At 33.9% G+C, this 19,219-nt stretch overlaps 1 protein-coding gene across 1 annotated transcript in view; it reads left to right on the top strand.

Moving 5' to 3' along the window:
- AstA (allatostatin A) overlaps positions 1-17,617 on the top strand; it is a 544,560-nt gene extending 526,943 nt beyond the window's left edge. The window contains exon 2 of the mRNA XM_069830332.1: positions 15,236-17,617. Coding sequence (XP_069686433.1) covers positions 15,242-16,411 — 1,170 coding nt within the window. The 5' untranslated portion in view covers positions 15,236-15,241 and the 3' untranslated portion in view covers positions 16,412-17,617. The remainder of the gene's footprint in view (positions 1-15,235) is intronic.
- The last annotated feature ends 1,602 nt before the right edge of the window (positions 17,618-19,219 follow it).

Raw genomic sequence — 19,219 nt, 5'->3', positions numbered from 1 at the left:
CGGAGCAAAATTCTTGTTGTTCAATGTAATTTGTATGCGATAAAATGTATACGGTAATTTTGCATTGTTCTGTAAATTGGGGTAACCTGAAGATTCTGTATGATTTCACAGTTTCTTTTATGAGTTAACTAGTAAAATTGGAGCTCCAAAAATGCATCTGAAAACGTTTTCCATGAAACAGACTTACGGACTGAACCAAACAGGCAAGAGTAAAATTTCATTTTTGTTATTTTTTACATTTTACCTTATGATTTAAATTGTTAAAATTATAAAACTGCTTCAGCATAATCTTATGAGCTTCAAGGTTTTTCTTTGTGTTTTTTCTGTATAATTTTTGGCATTTCGAAAGTATGATGAACTAGAAAGTGTGTAATTAGTTTTTAGAACGTAGGAGTAATGGATCCAATGGGGTGCTTCTATTGACTACATCAGTGACTATGGGGGCGTTAAATTAATAGTTTTAAAACTTTTGAAACTCTTCTTTTCAGTGCATAGTTGAATCTTCCAAAACCCTCACCAGGTCATCACAATGTCGAACCCTAGATAATCATGCTTAGAGGTTTAAGTGGAGATAAATGGTTTAATACAAATCCTCATTACTAATTTGATTCATAAATTCGCGCACTAATCTGTTCTGAATCTACCAGTATAAAATGACTGTTAAGTCTAAAACAACTGAACGATAATGTTGACAAAAATATCATAGACTTTGTTCACAATTTTAGTAGGTACTTCATTCCATCTCCAGTCTGTAATGAATTTCCAGATTACTATTTATTTATCACTGGCAATTTGTTTTTATATAAATGATTCTTATACCTATATTACTTGCTGATGAGTTTCCGACACTGACGCAATTTAATATCAACTAATATTGTAGAGTTTAAATAATGTAATATCCATTGTGTAAATTTATACTAAATAAATTGAAATTTAATCCATTGTTATAATCTATCAAAATGGAAATGTAAGAATGCAATTTTGTCGAACTACATAGCGTTAGTGAAATACTGATTGGATATTATGAGATATATTGGTAATAATAACAATAATCATAGCTATAATAACAGCAATAACAAAAAAGAGTAACAATGCGGTTTTTGTTTGTTGTTTAATCAACTGTCCGAAGACATGTCTGAACCTCAAAAGTGATACCAACATGGCACTACTTATGAGGCAACTAGGCCAGGCGATAATGGCCAGTTCCTTTAACCCTCTATTGTTTACATCGCTGGCGAGCTACATACACTAATCAGAATTCAAATGTATACAAACAATAATTGAGTCATTCAGAGCAGAAGTGGTGTAAGTCAAAATTGGGTAATGAGGTTTAAAGAAAAAGTTCTGTAAAATACAGCGCAAAGTAGCAATTAATATGTCCTTTCGTGTTATCCACTGACTACTAATAGTTTAAATAAATTGAATATTAATAAATTGCTACTTTGCGCTGTATTTTACAGAATGTTTACTGTAACCCTGATTACCCATTTTTGACTTATACCACTTCTGCTCTGAACGGCTCAAGTATTGTTCTCCCTCTGACACATATCGTCATATAAGATGTACTGGCAGATAATACGCGTAGATGTACATATCAGCCAGAACTTTAATCAGAGGATCAATGGGATTATCATGTTGAAAATTGTATTTTATCATGTAAAATTTGTTTGATAAAGCGTATTCAAGAAAGGTTAAATGTGAATTTTTCGGTTTCTGATTAAGTTTTGTACGCAAGTCTTTTCAAATGTAGGATTAACGTTCTTCTTGATTTCAAAGTCTTAGTATAAAACATAAAATACAAATTGAAATCGTTACAAGGAACTAAATTAAATCTAGTTAAAGAGTTAGTAAAGCGAAGTCACTGACCTTAGTACATTATGCAAGGAGCCTATAATGGTAGTAATTAAGACGCGAGTATGTTTATGAAACGAGCGCAAGTGAGTTTCATAATTTTCATACGAGCGTCTTAATTACCATTATAGGCAAGTTTCATACGACTTTTTATGCTCGACTATATTTCTAACTTGAAATTATTCATAAGTATTCATGTTATTCTTATCTGACTGGGGAGCGTAACTGACCTTGTGCAATATCTCGTAAATTGTGAGATGTGCGCAGACGCGAAAGTATTGATTTTTTCCGAGAAAGAAATGTCATTGACCTTGATATAATCTAGAGAGTAAAATAAACATTAATCTTGATATAACCTTGCAATTGATTTAGACATTGAAAAACGAGATGACAAATTGAATTTATTTGAATATTATTTACAATTAGCGCTAATTATTATAGTAACAGAACATAACCTTCTGCGACAGTATTAGATTTCCAGCCTCTGTGACGTTTCGCTAGTTGTCTTTCGATTGCATATCCGAGAATAATCGATACTTGCGCTTTCATATTGCTACAGTGGTGTTTTCTGATTGGCGGAACACCTGAACTTTAATGAATAGGTGTACTTTAATGAGGTCCATTAAAGGGCTGCTACCAGGTGTATAATTACTACATTTCGGCATGGTCGAGCATAATAGTAATATGCGTTACAAGAGCGGTATGTTGATGTTTTCATGTTCGAGGAAAAGATTGAAAAAGCGAAACGTAGGTGAGCTTTTTTTAAGCGCCATATTCATTTTACTGCTTTAGGCTTTTAACATATTTTTAGAGACGTTTAACATAGTAATAATTATAAATTGGAAACTTACCACTGCAATTTCACCTAAATTGCGCTGTTAATTATTGTTTTTAAATATTTGCAAAAATTAAGTCAACTCTACAACACCACAAAAGTTACTGCATTTGTAATGCAAGTAACATTAAGGAAGCCGTGAAAAAATCAACAAGATTCCAGATGCCGATGTTATTACTGCAATATGTTAGCCTATATAAATAATATTGTTAAAATGAAAAATAAATCATTACAAAACCTTACCGTTTGTTTTAAGTTCGCATTTATAGACTGGGGGAAAAAAAAAGACAGACGTATATCACGGCCTGCTGGAATATAGTAAACACAGAAAACATTTTATAGTAACAATGTTGAAGATAGATATTTTTGTTTTTAAAAGTTGCCGTCATTGAACAGAAACCAACATGGAGATTTCATTGCAACTAATTAGAAATTCCTTTTTCAGGTATGTAATAAACGATCTTTGCACAAAATAATGTATGATACACGAGCGGTATGTTTGTTTTCATGTTCTCGGAAATTAAGCGGTAAGAAGAGGGAAATTGTTATGTGTGTTACGTTGGGAATACTGAATGTGGTGTTTCACACTTACCGCGTATTGGTTTTGTGCGGAAAGTAAGCTAATACGCACGATCTCGCACAAACATATTTAAGCAATAAATGTTCTTAATACCAATATTAACGGAAGTATATACAATGATGAGCACGAAACTACTTTATCTTACAACATTTTTAAGAAAAGGACAGAATTTATTTCAGTTCTGTTCTCAATAAATGACAGTGAAAACATGGAATTCCTATGAGTGATTATAAAGGTAATAAACGTAACACGAAGAGATCAAGGACAACCAAGGAAGAGATGGAGGGACCTTTTAAGCCGTAACAGGCAATTTCTGCCCATATCATGAAAAGAAGACTATCGAAACGAAAGTACTCAGGCGGTAGTGTATATCTATCGTATGAATGGGAAAAGATGGCCGAAAAGAGTAATGGAATGTATAGCGCCACAGAGGAGAAGAAAATGGACCGCGTGGAGTAGTGGTGTGTATGTCGGACTGCGAAACTGCTGGACTGGGTTCAAATCCTGGTTGGGACAAGTTACCTGGTTGATGTTTTCTTCAGGGTTTTCCCTCAACCCATTAACAGAAAATGCTGGGTAACTTTCGGCTCTGGACCCTCGACTCATTTCACTGGTAGTAGCGCCTTAATTTCACTCAGACTTTAGATAATCATCTCTGTTGGTAAGGCGTAAAATAAACAAATTAAAAAAGGAGGAAATAACTGAGAAGGACAGAAGGGAGAAGTTCAGAGTGCGATCGTTGTTAGCACAGGATGGAGACTTACAAAATAGACTGTTGTGGAAACTAGGATGCGAGAAGCTACAGTAAAGTTCTAGATAATTGCAAATATATATAAATTCTGTTATAATTTCTGAAGGCCCCAATGAGTAGGATATCATTCATTTAATTTCCTGAAAAGACAAAAGTGGACCCAATTTTCGAAATCTAGTGCGTACGGTACTGTATTTTATCGACATCAGTAATAGTAGTCTAATATGTGTTATAAGAGTGGTATGTTGAAGTTTTCATGTTCGAGGAAAAGTTTGAAAAAGCGAAACGTAGTTGAGCTTTTTTAATTTCCGAGAATTGAAAGAAAACATACCGCTCGTGTATCGTACATTATTTTGTGCGAAGATCGTTTATTACATACCTGAAAGAGGAATTTGTAATTAGTTGCAATGAAATCTCCATCTTGGATTCTGTTCAATGACGGCAATTTTGGAAAACAAAAATATCTATCTTCAACATTTTTGTTTTAAAATGTTTTCTGTGTTTACTATACTCCAGCAGGCCGTGATATAGGTCTGTCTTTTTTTCCCACCCAGTCTATGAATGCGAACAAACGGCTTCCTTAATGTTACATGCATCACGAAATGCAGTAACTTTAGTGGAGTTGTAGAGTTTACTTAATTTTTGCAAATGTTTAAAAACAATAATTAAGAGTGTAATTTAGGTGAAATTGCAGTGGTAAGTTTCCGATTTATAATTATTACTATATTGAACGTCTCTAAAAATATGTTAAAAGCCTAAAGCAGTAAAATCAATATGTCACTTAAGCGGTAAGGAGAGGGAAATTGCTATGTGTGTTCGGTTGGGAATACTGAATGTGGAATTTTAGACTTACCGCGGGTTGGCTTTGTGCGGAAACCAAGCAAATACGCACGATCTCGCAGAAAAGTACAATACAGACTGTCTTGAAACAAAATGATCAATGGCAGAATACTTCTAACAGTCAACAAAAAGAGAGTAAGGCATATGCAGAAATGAGGGAGGAACAACATCAAAAAGAGTCTACTGCAGCGTGATCAATCAAAGAAATATTTAATCTCGCCAGATGTCTGATAAAATTCTGCTAGATTCTACTGCGTAAAGAGTAGGAATAACTAAAATAAACAATTAAAACATACATTTTACAGATAGATTTACTCGTATTTTGAAATATCCCCAAAGAAGAAAGATAGTGATGACCTTTGTACATGAAGTAATTAATGATGACAGTTGGTTGTGATGTATATTCTGTCACAAATTGATACCGCATAGTATTACAGCAAATCATGGAAAGATAAGTAAAAATCTATCAAAGAATGTTCTGTATCATAATACAGGACTAACATATAATCGAATAAGAAACAGAAGAGAACAAAAGAGGTATTTATAGAATTGTCAACACAGTTTTATCAAGTTATCGTCGTCGAAAGATTCAATGCCATACTTATCTTCTTTTGAAAACCTGATACATGCATTTCCCGAATTTCATAATATTGTAATCGACTATTAGGTATAATAGAAGTTGTCTTTAATTTTCGAGTCAAATGGCACTTGGACGAATTTAACCCATATTTCTTCTTGGATTTAATAACACCATCAGAGAGAAAAATCTTTGCATATCTGCTTTCCGTGGGAGAGTAAAAATGACATTGTAACTAACACAGCGATGTTTAAAAACCAACGGCGTTACAAAGTTCTTTCTTACTACTTTGAACGCCTGTCTGATTTAGTCGTTGGAACAGACAGAATACTGCTATTCATCCAATCTCGACATAACCAATTTCATGTTTGTTATAATTATGATAGGTATCCATCATCCCCGTGTAGAGAGGAGTGGAGAGATTTGGTATTGACAGCTGTTGTTAGAATAATTAATAATATTGATTTTTTAAAATATGTATTTATTGTTATTTCAGTCATCAACTTATCATGTATAGGCCTATATAAAGGTTAACAACCTATCAATTCATGACACATGAACTAGTACAAGAACAAACGTTTTCAACCATTTAATTTTTCATCTTCAGTGATTGTTTGAGTACAATGAATAATAAAAACATTTTCAACACAAGGTTTAGGAATTGTACCACATTCTACTATATACAGTCACGAAGCTTGAGTTTTGAGGGTGCTAGAAACAATAGACTGTGACGATATTATTTTGCATTGTCTGTAATGAGGCGATATTAGCGATCCTAGTGGTGAGCAACTACCTAATGTTTGCATATTTACTACGTATTGAGCTTCGCGACTGTATATACTAGACAGTGATTGTACCGTGCCATATTACAACTACGATGAACTAGTAAGGTGGCATCCGTCTTTCACCAACAACATCTTGTATTATGCCCTTCACTAGAATTCATCGGAGTGAACGGACATACACATTGGAAACTCCTATCAAATTTGAAATATAACATACGTCTTAACTTGTAAATTAGTGCTTAGACGTATACATTTCCTCATAGACTGCAAATCATGCACACAATGTGTATTTAAGATGTTTTAACAAATAGGCTTTATCAGATGTTTTCAACTTTGTGACCTTGATAAAAATGTATTTAACACAAAATGACCAATAAGATGTATTATACAGGATGATTCACGAGGATTTACCGTCCCTTACGGAGCTTATTTCCGAAAACATTCTGAGCAAAAAATGTCATATAAAAATCTGTCCTATTCACAATACTTTCAGAGATACACTAATATGAAGTTGTTTGTGAAATATCATTATTCTTGAGTTTTAAAGGTAAAATAATATCACACATAAAATTATTATCCCCATTCGATACGGCTCAACGCTTGGTCGCATTGAGTTGCTTGTCTTGCATCTTGATCGTAATAATAATTATATCCACGAACAAGCTTAAGATAAGATGTGTAATTCCTAATTTATTGATTGTTGTCAGCTTGACGGTGATGATAATACAGCAATGTTATTATTTTTTTTTGCTTGCTTTATGCTGTACTTTATAAAGTATACTTGTATTAAAAAAATTATATTTTGTGAGGGGAGATAGAAGTTAATATGAATTTATGAGAGGAGGTAACTTTTCAAATCCCCCGATCCCCCCCGTTAATTCGCACCCTGATTATAATAACAATGCAACGATAGTAATCATTACAATGATGATGACTATAATCACTGTAACAGTGATTATGACGGTCACATTGAAGATAAAACGATAGTAATCATTACAATGATGATGACTATAATCACTGTAACAGTGATTATGACTGTCGAATTGAAGATAAAAATTAAGTGATTGTAGTAATGTTGGCGGCAGTGATGGACGCAATAAAAGGGATAATGACGAAGACAGTACCTAGAAAATTCTTAGCGTATTTTTAAATGAACTTCTGTTGTATTAAAAGAATAAATGACAATAATAATAGAAATTTAACACTAAACTGATGAAAAATCGAACGGAAGATAGGTTTTTGATATGATGATCAATCAACTATATTATATGGAAATGTTGTTGTTTAATGATATTCAATGCAACTTCATCTACAAACACTCTGCTATGTTTCATACCAGCAAATAAAAGACCACCCTCCCACATCATCCCACGAGAGCAAGCTGTGTTCAAGGGAAAATAATAGAGCTGTCATTATCCGCAATACTCCACTTGCTAGCATGAAATACGTGCACAGTAATCCTCTCCATGTAATTGATAAAGAGCGAACGAAACAGTTTCCATCGTATTCAAATGTTAATTTGTATGTTTTCCAAATATCTGCAAATTAATATAGACATTGTATTGACCTGGAAACTGTGAACTAATAATTTATAAGGAAATAACTAAACATACATTTCATTTATCACAATTTGAAGATGGTTTGCGACATTAAATTAATTAATCTTTTGCAACTATCATACCTTAGGGCTGTTTACTAATAATTTCAAAATCTGTGAAGAAATTAGTAATAGTTTAGATGTCCTTTCATAACTTATACGAGGCCCGTCCATAAAGTAACTTTCCCACTCGTCTCACAGCTAGCAAACCATATGTTGCGCGAAGCGACTGCATGTACTTGATAGACTAATGTCCTGGCATGTCGCATGCGCCAGCGGAACTTCCCGAGTGCTCTCAGTAGCTTCATTGCATTGGTTGAAGGTGGACGTTCCTATTCCAGCTCCCGCCGATTGTGAAATTCGGTCAGTGATAAAGTTTTTGAATGCACAGGGCATAGCGCCGATTGAAATTGATCGTCAGCTGTTCGAGGTCTATGTGCCTAACGTCATGAGCAAGCAGATGGTGCGTTGCTCCACAAGGTCGTCTGTGATGATGGTTGGCCTCCCACTGCGCTCCTCGTCATGCACATTTTGGCGTCCTGCTGAAAATTGTCTACAGCAGCAACGCACCATCTGCTTGCCCATAGACCTGACACAGCTGACGATCAATTTCAATCGTCGCTATGCCCCGTGCATTCAAAAACTTTATCACTGACGCGGCGGGAGCTGGAATAGGAGCGTCCATCTTCAACCAATGTAGGAGCGTCCATCTTCAACCAATGTAACGAAGCTACTGAGAGCACTCGGGAAGTTCCGCTAGCGCAATCGCCATGCCAGGACATTAGTCTGTCACGTACACGCAGTCGCTTCGCGCAACATATGGTTTGCTAGCTGTGGGACGAGTGGGAAAGTTACTTATATATACACAGTGGCGCCAACTTATATGGGCCAGTGGGGCCTGAGCCCACCCAAATTTTGTCGTATTATTAATTTATTATTATTATTATTATTATTATTATTATCATTATTTCCTTTTCTATTCTTTCCTTGCTTAGTTACCTCATGAGTGATGCCTTACTGGTGTTATTTATGAGGTACAAACCTGTCTTCGGACAGTTGACTAAACAAGAATATGATATAATATAAGATGGTTGCTTATTTAAATCAGTAAATTGCAATAAGTAATATTTCAGTAAGTAAAGATGCATTGTTGGTGTGCACTTTATTCATCTCTCCTATCGATAGTCAGGTGCTACATAAGGATAGTGCTGAAAAGTTAGATTTAGAAGATGTTTGTGACGAATTTATAGGGAGAAACACATTTGAATCACTCTGTGCTGCGTAATAGTGAGTCCACTTTCGTATTATCAATTTATACTTAGAAATAATTCAAGTCCCCAAGTTAAAATATTTCTATAATTGTACCGTCCTGTTTAATTACTAAAAATGGATAATTGTGCAGAACAGCTACACACAAAATAATGCGGAGTTTTTTTTATCGTTACTAGTATGAAGGAACATATTGGTACCGGTATTCATATCATTAAAGGGAGGATTTATAAGTTTCTTTTGGGAAATTAAGATCAAGTGTTTGAGCCCACCCAATGATTTTAAAAAGTTGGCGCCACTGTATATTATTTGTGCTACTCCTTAATTCCTCGCAATATAAAAAATGAATTACAAAAAAAAGAGCAGAAAAACATTATTTAAATGGATACTTCAGTCATATTTGTATCTAACTAATAAACTGGAATATAAATACAGGGTGTGTTCAAAGTCGCTTTCCCCAAACGCTTGCTTACATTTCATTACATTAAATTTACATTTGACTACACATTCCTTTATAGAATTTGTTGAAAATGGAGGCCCTGTTGTTCGATACACAATTCACAACGTTTAGACACTGATTTACAGATGGCAGAACATAACTCAAGATTGTCATCGATATTCACGACTGTTCGATCATCTTTCGCAACTGATGCAGATCCTACAGTTTCTGAACAAAACCTTCATTTTTCTGGATACCCCATAGCGTTTAGGCCTATATAACTTCCACCTAGAACACAGTTCGTGAATAATAAAATTTTATTTTAAACTGTGATATTGAGAAGATAGTTAATGATATTGGTCTTCGGTTTATAATCTGTATAAATACTTGTTTATACAATTCATGCAGTGATGATGAGTCAATGATGTGATAGTGAACGGAAAGAGAGACTGAATTTCTGAGTGGAAAATTTCCCTACAATGTTTATTCAAGAAAGGTTCACAGAATCTGTCTTTGATCGAACTCAGATCTCTATTATGAGAACCACTGCGCAAGCTGAACTACGGATAGGTCTGCTGAAATTTAAGACTATTTGACATTTTTACATTTCACAATTTGATATTAACAAATTATAGGAATTCCAAACATTCTCACTATCTTCCGATCACTTTCCGTTTATTTTATTTCAACCCTCTCCCTTATCACATTGGTTTCTCACGCAATGCGTAGCTTGTAAATCATGGGTGCGTATTTATGTCAAGAACCACATTTTGTTAATAGCTTACACGGAAGTTTTAATTGCCAACTATTTTTGATTTCCTGTCGAAAGCAAAGTTCTATACAGATTATTATCAGTTTCTATTTTTCATGCGTGGTATGTCATACATCGATATTGCCAGAAGCGATATCGTATGCTGGTAATTAATTGATTCAGCTTGCCGTCATTCACGTGTTCAACGCACGCCGCCTGTCGCTACAGCACCGAAACTATCATTTAACTGTAACACAAACTAAACTAAAATCCCATTACCTCGCAATATTTCATACCTGAAATTGATAACAAATGTCTTATTTGCTTCATATCTACCACCCTAGATGCTAGGTCGGAATAGAGGTTCGCTTGCATGTCTCGACCCCATGGGGAATAGAGGTTACGAATAAAAACTGGATTGTTCCTATTCAAGGCGAGACAGCTTAACATCAGCTGTTGAAGTTTATGATACGCACTAACTAAGGGATAATACTAAATATTGAATTATACACTTTTATTTTTGTTATTTATTAAGTTAGGATGTATGAGATACTGTGCTTTGTAAGTAAGTTACCACTTGCTTATAAATCTCTGTTTTAAGGATAGTGGTTGGATTTTAAATGTATGTGAGGAGGGAGAAACCTACAAAGTAGGACTGGTTGTGCAAAGCATGCACGGTCAAAAAGTTCGTCCTCTGGATTTGAAGGGTTCAGAACGATAGTGGGCCAAGCGCCATTTACTAAAACCGTAGAAAACAAGGGTTAAAATGAAGTTATTACCATAATTCAATGGAAACATATAGCAAGTAATATAAGGTATACACATTAAAACTAAATGATATGTCAATCTTCATTAAACTATGGTATTCACTTTATTTTAATCCTAGCTTTCTCCGTTTTTAATAAATGGCGCTTGGCCCACTATGGCTCTGAACCCTTCATTTAAGGACAAATTTTGATAATCTAATACATTTTTATGTATAATTTCTGAATAAATCTACATCTATCCATGAATCTATTTGCTTTATTATATATTTCATTTTATTTATTTTTACTTACTTTCTTTTGAAGTACTGATCAATGCTACAATTCTCTTCACATATTCTACTTTCCTCTCCCAGTCCCTTATTCTCTTTATATCTAAAATATATATTTTTTTAAATATCTTTCCTTGTTTCCTAATTCATGTTCTCTGTTTTCCAACTTTCATTTTTTAATTTTTATTCTCTATTTACTTATTATTTATTTGTTTTTCGTCCTCAGTTTCCGATATTCTATTCTCTTAATTAACTTCTTGCTTCTTCGCACATATTTAACTAATTCATTCATTCTTACAGCTTGGTCTATTCTTACCTCCCATCATCTGTTCATTAATTCTACTTATTTCTTCCTTTACATTCTTTCCCATCATTCACTAATTCATTTATTCACCTACGCTATGCATTCATTAAATAATTTATTACTTACGACTTTCAGTTCTTTGTTTGCGTAGGTTATACATTCATTCATTCATTCATTCATTAAGTACGCGTGATTAATTAATCCTTCAACTCGATAAAGCCGTTTCCATTCTATCAATCATTAATTATTTCTCCATTACATTCATGATTTTTTTTCTTCTTTTTTATTATTATTTTATTACATTCCATTTTGTTGTATGCTTCCTTACGTTTTCCATATTAACTATTTGTACTAAATGAGTTGCTTTTATTATATTCCAATGTATTTTACTTTCTTTTTTCTATTATGGTATTATTTTCATGTTTTTTAGTGTCGATTTTTGTTATGCTATTTTTATTTTTTTTTAATATGTTATTATTCTGTTCTTTACCTTTTTGTTAAATATTCACTACTTGTATACTTTGTGACCCGGTAGTGTGTAAGAGAAAGCCCTATGGCCTTAACTCTGCCAGAATTATTATTATTATTATTATTATTATTTAGTCATTCATTTAATTATATATTTATCTTTTCTTTAATTAATTTTTCGTTCATTCATTCATATTGTACTCAGGTTAATTCGTTTTCCATCCATCCATCACTTTTCCTTACTATTTTGGTCGATTTTTCATTAGTTCGTGAAATGTCGTTCTGCATTTATTTTTTTTTTAATTTGTAATTCGTATTTACTTATCTATAATTCATTAATTATTTTTATATTCTGTGAAAATCATTAATTCATTAACCCATTTATTCAATAATAACTTCTTCATCGTTCATATCTTTCTTCTTTTATGCATTTATTTATTTCCTTGTTCAATCTTCAGTGCACTTGATCCGCATTTCATTCTTTCTTCCCTTCATTCGTCCATTGCTTTTCCCGTTTCTAGTTATTCATTAATTCATTTATTAATTCACTTGTCTCCACTTTTAATCCACCACATATCCTTCATTACGTTGTTATATTTTCTCGTTCCGTCATTCATTCATGCATCACTTTTTCCTCTCACAATTTTTGTCAATCTTTCATTCATTCATGGTAAATCCCTTTCTGCTTTTGTTTGTTAATTTATTTATTATTCAGTGCATTTGATCCGCCTTTTATACCTTCGTTATTTTGTTCATTATTTTTAAATCATCTTTATAGTGAGATATTATTTTTATCTAGTCGTTTGTCATGTATTTATTCATTCATTTTTCAATGCTTTAAATGTGTCTTCATCCTTTCATTCATTAATTATTTTTACTTTTAGTATTTAAGTAATTCATTCTTACTTCAATTACTTCTATCTTTTCGCCAGACGGCCATTATTTCTGTTCTTAGTTTATGTCTTACTTTCTTCCTTGTGCACTAAAATCTCGTTTGATTGATAGATAACAACGTTTTGTAATTTCCTGTTTCACACTACATACACCCTATGCTGTTAACCTTTCCCACTACAGACTAAATTGGCACTACTATTGTGGTAGTGTCACAGGTGTCTGCGACATTAGTGTTCTATTTAGTGGCTAATTAATCAAATGCAGCCATAACGCTGTATTGATTTGACGCTCATCGTCTTTTGTTGTGTCCTCGGCATGACACGAAGGATCTGTGTTAATCCTGTCAAGTGTCTCGCAACGTAATTCCATCCATCTCCCGGATCTTGTTGGTTTCTCACGCAGTGTTCAGTTGGAAAATAAAATTGAGATATCATCGGAAAAGGAAAATCAATTTTTAAACCAAGTAGATTTCAGAAAACCCACAAAGAAATGTATGTGACTGAAGTAACAAAAATATGAATTGTAATTACTTCATTTCCTGTAGAGACTATTTACGAATCTGAAATTCAATTTATTCATTTTTATTCGCTCACAGAGTGCAGCCATTTATATATCAATTTATTTCTCTCCCTAAATGAAATTGTTTAATTTTCTCTGTTATTCAGAAATAACCAGATGACAATACAGTGAAAAAAGAAAGATTAAAATTATGGAAAATGAATGACAGGAGAATTCGAAAAACAGACGAAAATAAAATTTCATTCTACATATCCATCTGTCCACAATGAACAGAATAATTTGTCTAGAATCTAACTTTAGAGCCACTGGCGTAGCTCAGTCTACAAAGGCGTTTGCGTGCTGATCCAAAACTGAATGTGGGTTCGATCCTCGCCTGGGCTGATTAGCTAGTTGAAGAATTCTCCGAGGTTTTCCCAATCATAAGGCGAATGTCAGGTAATCTATGGCAAATCCTGTCTCCTCTCGCCAAATACTATATTGCTATCACCAATTCCATTGACGTTAATAGTCTAGTAATCGATACAGCGTCGTTTAAAAAACCAACTAACAAAATCTAACGTTTGTCTCTAGGTAGAGAATACCATCTGATCAGGGCTGTGCTTAACTTCATTCACAAACACACACACCTGCCTAATCAACCTTACTTTCATTCACCCAATCACCCATCTTTCGAGTAATTGCTCTCAGACCATCTACCAACTCACTAGACATGAACAAAACTAACTGCCGCTCTCGCTCGCTGTGTTCGTTGCAGTTGTCTTTCGAGTCTCATCTCATCTCATCTCATCTCATCTCATCTCATCTCATCTCATCTCATCTCATCTCATCTCATCTCATCTCGTAACTCTCGTGCGCTTCGAGTCTTGCTCATCATTCTCGAAATAGCATTTGGTCGACGTGGAAAGATTTCTTAACTTTCAATAACATACATCATTGAAATAAATAACATTATAAATGTTTAATTGAGACAAAGAGACAAAACAAAACAGGATCGTTGTTAACAAAATGTTCTGGTTCTATTATCAGATATTACCTAAGTTTATGTAAATAGAAAAAACAATTCTCAATTAAATTTGCATTTCTAAGAAACATAAAACATAAGGCTAAATAAAGCGTTAATATTTTTTTACTAGATATTGTACATTGGATCTCAAACATACGAAAAGAAAAATCCTAGCCTTTTAATAAGGGTCTAGTAATTATTATATAAAGATTGGGGGACGGATTATTATACACTGAAAGGTAGAGATGATGTTTCAAATACGCTACTTGATTGTTTATACATATATAACAGTTGCCAAAATAGCTAAACGTTCAGTCTGGTCTCTGAGTATAAACAACTGTGACAATTCAAGGCTGCTTGACGTTCGAGACTCGACAATTCCCGAAGTCTTGAAACACTCACAAGCTGTCTTTAAGTCAACGACGCGATGTAGTCAATATTGTCGTGAGGGTTTTCAGCTTTGCGGGCGCTGTTAGTCAGTCTTGCTTTCTCGATCATTGTTCAACTCTACTATTCACCCATCTATCCACTTATCTATCCGTCCATCCATTCATTGACTTATCCATTCAATTATTTCTCCATACATCCATTCATGTAAACACTCATTCATGAATTGTCAATTCATCAAGGAATTAATTGAAAAGTCAATGTATTATTTTTTGGTCATTGATCTTAATGATTTAATGTTTCTAAATGTAAAAGTTTACTAACAAATGTCTATTTTTTGTGTTTTCAGATCTCCATGTTGAAACTGAGTCCCCAGTACCCAGCGATGGGATTTCTGCAGCTGATCCTTCTCTCCATCATCTTGCTACACCTCAGCACAGGGAGCCTTGCCACTGCACCTGCCAATTCAGGACACAACGGAGCCCCTGAAGAAACTCCCAGCGGTGCAGCTACCGGATCAGGTCTTCTACCACACCTCGAAGAGTCGTCGGTAAATGACAACTCCGAATTGGATTTTGTTAAACGCCTTTACGATTTCGGACTTGGCAAACGGGCCTACAGCTACGTCTCCGAGTATAAGCGACTACCGGTTTACAATTTCGGCCTAGGGAAAAGGAGCAAGATGTACGGTTTTGGTCTAGGGAAACGATCAGGAAACGACGGCAGATTATACTCCTTCGGCCTGGGCAAGCGTGATTACGACGACTACATTCAAGAAGACGAGGACGAAGACATCTCGAGTGGAGACGACGATGTGGACAACTCTGAGTACGAAGACCTTATGGATAAGAGAGACAGAATGTATTCTTTTGGGCTAGGCAAGAGGGCAAGGCCTTACAGCTTCGGCCTAGGAAAGAGAAGTCCTTCGGGAATGCAACGACTGTACGGCTTCGGTCTTGGCAAGCGTGGAGGATCCATGTACAGCTTCGGACTTGGAAAACGTGCAGATGGTAGATTGTACGCTTTCGGCCTAGGCAAGAGACCGGTCAGCTCTGCACGGCAGACTGGAAGCCGGTTCAACTTCGGTCTCGGCAAGCGATCAGATGAAATCGACCTCAAAGAAATCGAGGAGGAGATCGCAGAGGAAGGAAAGAGGTCCCCTCAAGGTCACAGATTCTCTTTCGGTCTTGGCAAGAGAGAAGTTGCTCCCAGCGAGTTGGAGGCTGTAAGAAATGAGGAGAGGGACAAAGGTAAACATCAGGATGAGACCAGGAAGAATGGAACATCTGAATCCTATCACCACACTGGGGAAAGAGTGAAGAGGAGCTTGCACTACGCTTTTGGACTAGGCAAGAGGGGGGCCTCGCCCTATGATTTTGAATCGTCACCGTCATTTGAGAGCGATGAGGATGAGGAAATGGGTACAGATGAATTTTCAAGGCTTATTCGTCGACCATACAACTTTGGGCTTGGTAAACGGATCCCGATGTACGACTTTGGTATAGGAAAACGATCGGAGCATTAAAAATTAAAACTTTGGGTTCAATTCCTCAACTATGAGAAAAACAAACATCAATAATGAATAAATAATTCCTCTTCCCAAACGCCTCTCATAATAAAAAAAGGAACCTTGAAACTTGACTCTTAAATGTACAGAACATAAGCTGAATAATTACTTCGTAAATTTAACAGATCGAAAACATGCAATTTCGAGATGTTGATGGAGACGCCATAGAGTGAAGTAATGGTCTCACTCATCATTGGCTAATAGCTAATTACTTAATTTTTTGTTACACAATTACATCAAGTGTACGTAACGGTGTAATCCGTCTGTGTTTAACCTTCTTACTGTCTACCTAATTACCTCAGTGTACAATGTTGCCACTAGTCATGTTTTGTTTAGTTACTATGGATACGTAATTGTAATGGCCGACGCGATGCGAAAAACTGACAGTTGTACAGAAATATCATTTGATGTATTTAGTATTAAATTCTTATGCTATTGCATTACAAATCGCCATCGGTTATTCTAATATGAATTATGTATTTTTAGGACATTAAACTGTGATATTTTTTGTATTTTAAAAATTAAATATCAGATTAAACAAGAGTCTACTCTTTGACGATAAGGTGAATAATATGAATGTCTGGAACACAAGCTTACAAGAATTGAATAAAAGAAAAAAACTTTTACAGACTGAAACATATTAAGAAGGAACCTTAAAAAAGCTATCTCGTCTAGATAAATTTGAGCCAATTTATCAATTTCTTCCATTGTTATAATTCTATAAAAATAAACCAACAAATCAGTGAAATAATCTTAATTTGGGGACTGAATGTTGTGCATGACGCACGACAGAGGGTTATTAACGTACCTGATTGAGAAATAAGGAGATAGTTCAAAGAAAATAATGAACAATCATTTTAGATACCTAACTTTCCAATTCAATATAGTACATATATGTAGATTATAATATAATTATGTATTTTAGAATTTTCTCATCGCTTCGCGCCGGTCAAATTAATTATTTTTTTAAGAATTGCGATTTCAAATGCTGAATAGGACACTCTCTACCTGATGTCTGGTGAGAAATGACATCATGCCAGGTAGAGGAAAAGAAAAGCATTGTCCCATGGCCTAATTAGAGAGAAATGGGATTTAATCATTATTTTAAATATTTTGTACCTGTTCTTTTGCGCCAGACTTTAGTACTTTGCATTATAATTATGGTTTCCGTAAATGGTTTGATGAATATGTGATGAAAAAAGTTAAAAATTAATGCCAAAATCTGTATAATTCATGGAATGTGGAAAAGATGCCATTTACACATGTCTTGAAATTAAAATTTTTGAAATACATTTTTCTGAAACCAACAGAATTAACAGTTCTGGAAAAAAAATAGTTACAATACATTTTTAATTCAATCAATAAAGTAGACATCTAACAAATGAAATAATAACAATGTAAGTAGCTTATTGATCCTCACATTTTCAACAATGCTAATGTAATGAGGTAGAATTTACAAAGATTATGTTATACTGATAAGAGCCGAAGTTAGAAATGATGCACACAATATTGACTTTAACATGATTCTCAAATGTTATACATAATTAGTTTTGTTTTGGCAATATGTGTTAACAAAGAAGAGTGAAATAATGTTAAATAAACGATATTTTTCATATAAAACAAACAAGGATGAGAATATAGTATAGTTTTAATCAGCGGAGTTTTCTTGTGTGCAGTGACTGGAATATATTTTCAAATACCAATATTGTGTTCACTCATAACAAATGTGTAGCTTTAACTTCATAATAAAGCTGGAAACTATAGAACAAAATCTTCCATATAAATAATTACTAGTTACATAATAATGAATATTATCTAAAGTAGTACTGAAAGGAGTTACATCTCAAGATACAACTATTTCCAAAAACTTGTTAACTTATTGAAAAGTAGCATATTTCGTAACAGCGTACATAAATTTAAGACAGTCGAAAAGGTGTTGCGTGAATATGACTACTATGTACATATATTTCTAATAAAATAAAATAAAAGACTTTAAGATGTCTGCATTTGAATTATCTATAAAGTTCAATTTAATATAAATAATTTCGAAAGCTAATAAATAATTTAAGAAGGTTTACAGAGCTTTTCCCAAGAGAATAGAGACAAATAAGTTAGCCACCAATTGAGCAAAAATTTGTAGAATATCTCCCTATTATACAAATAATTACTGAAATTAGTTAAAATGCTTTTAAAATCGTTAGAAAGAGAACTTAATACAAGAGTAATTTGAATAAAAAAACTCAAGATTTTCAAACTCAGGTATTAATTTTAGGCAAGATAATTAACTTAATCTTTACAAATCAAGAAAACTAACTTTATGTTTACCATATCACAATTATTTTTATGATTATTTTCAACAATTCTGAAATGAACTATATTTTTCACTATTACATTTTAAACTTCTGCATTTCAATGAAAACTAGTGAACCTTTGCTGGTTGCAATGAAGAAAGAGTCACAAGTTTACACCAATTTCAAATTACATTATGATATCAATGAGCTACGATATACCTCTTCTAAAATCGGTATAATAATTTTATTGAAGATGACAAGTGTAAAATGGCATGAAATGTATTTAAGAATTATTCTGTGTGATGACAACAGCGTGAATGTATCAAGCATTTATCTGGCTGTAAATTTATAGCAATTCGAAATTATGGTATGTGTTTAATATGATGGACATTTATGGTATTTAAAACCTGATTTGTTATTAATTTATTTATATATGTATGTTCTGTGGAAGAATGAATTATTGTAGAAATATGAT

This window comes from Periplaneta americana, chromosome 1, assembly GCF_040183065.1.
Source record: "Periplaneta americana isolate PAMFEO1 chromosome 1, P.americana_PAMFEO1_priV1, whole genome shotgun sequence".
NCBI classification, from domain to species: Eukaryota; Metazoa; Arthropoda; class Insecta; order Blattodea; family Blattidae; genus Periplaneta; species Periplaneta americana.
This window is presented reverse-complemented; position numbering and strand designations above follow the sequence as displayed.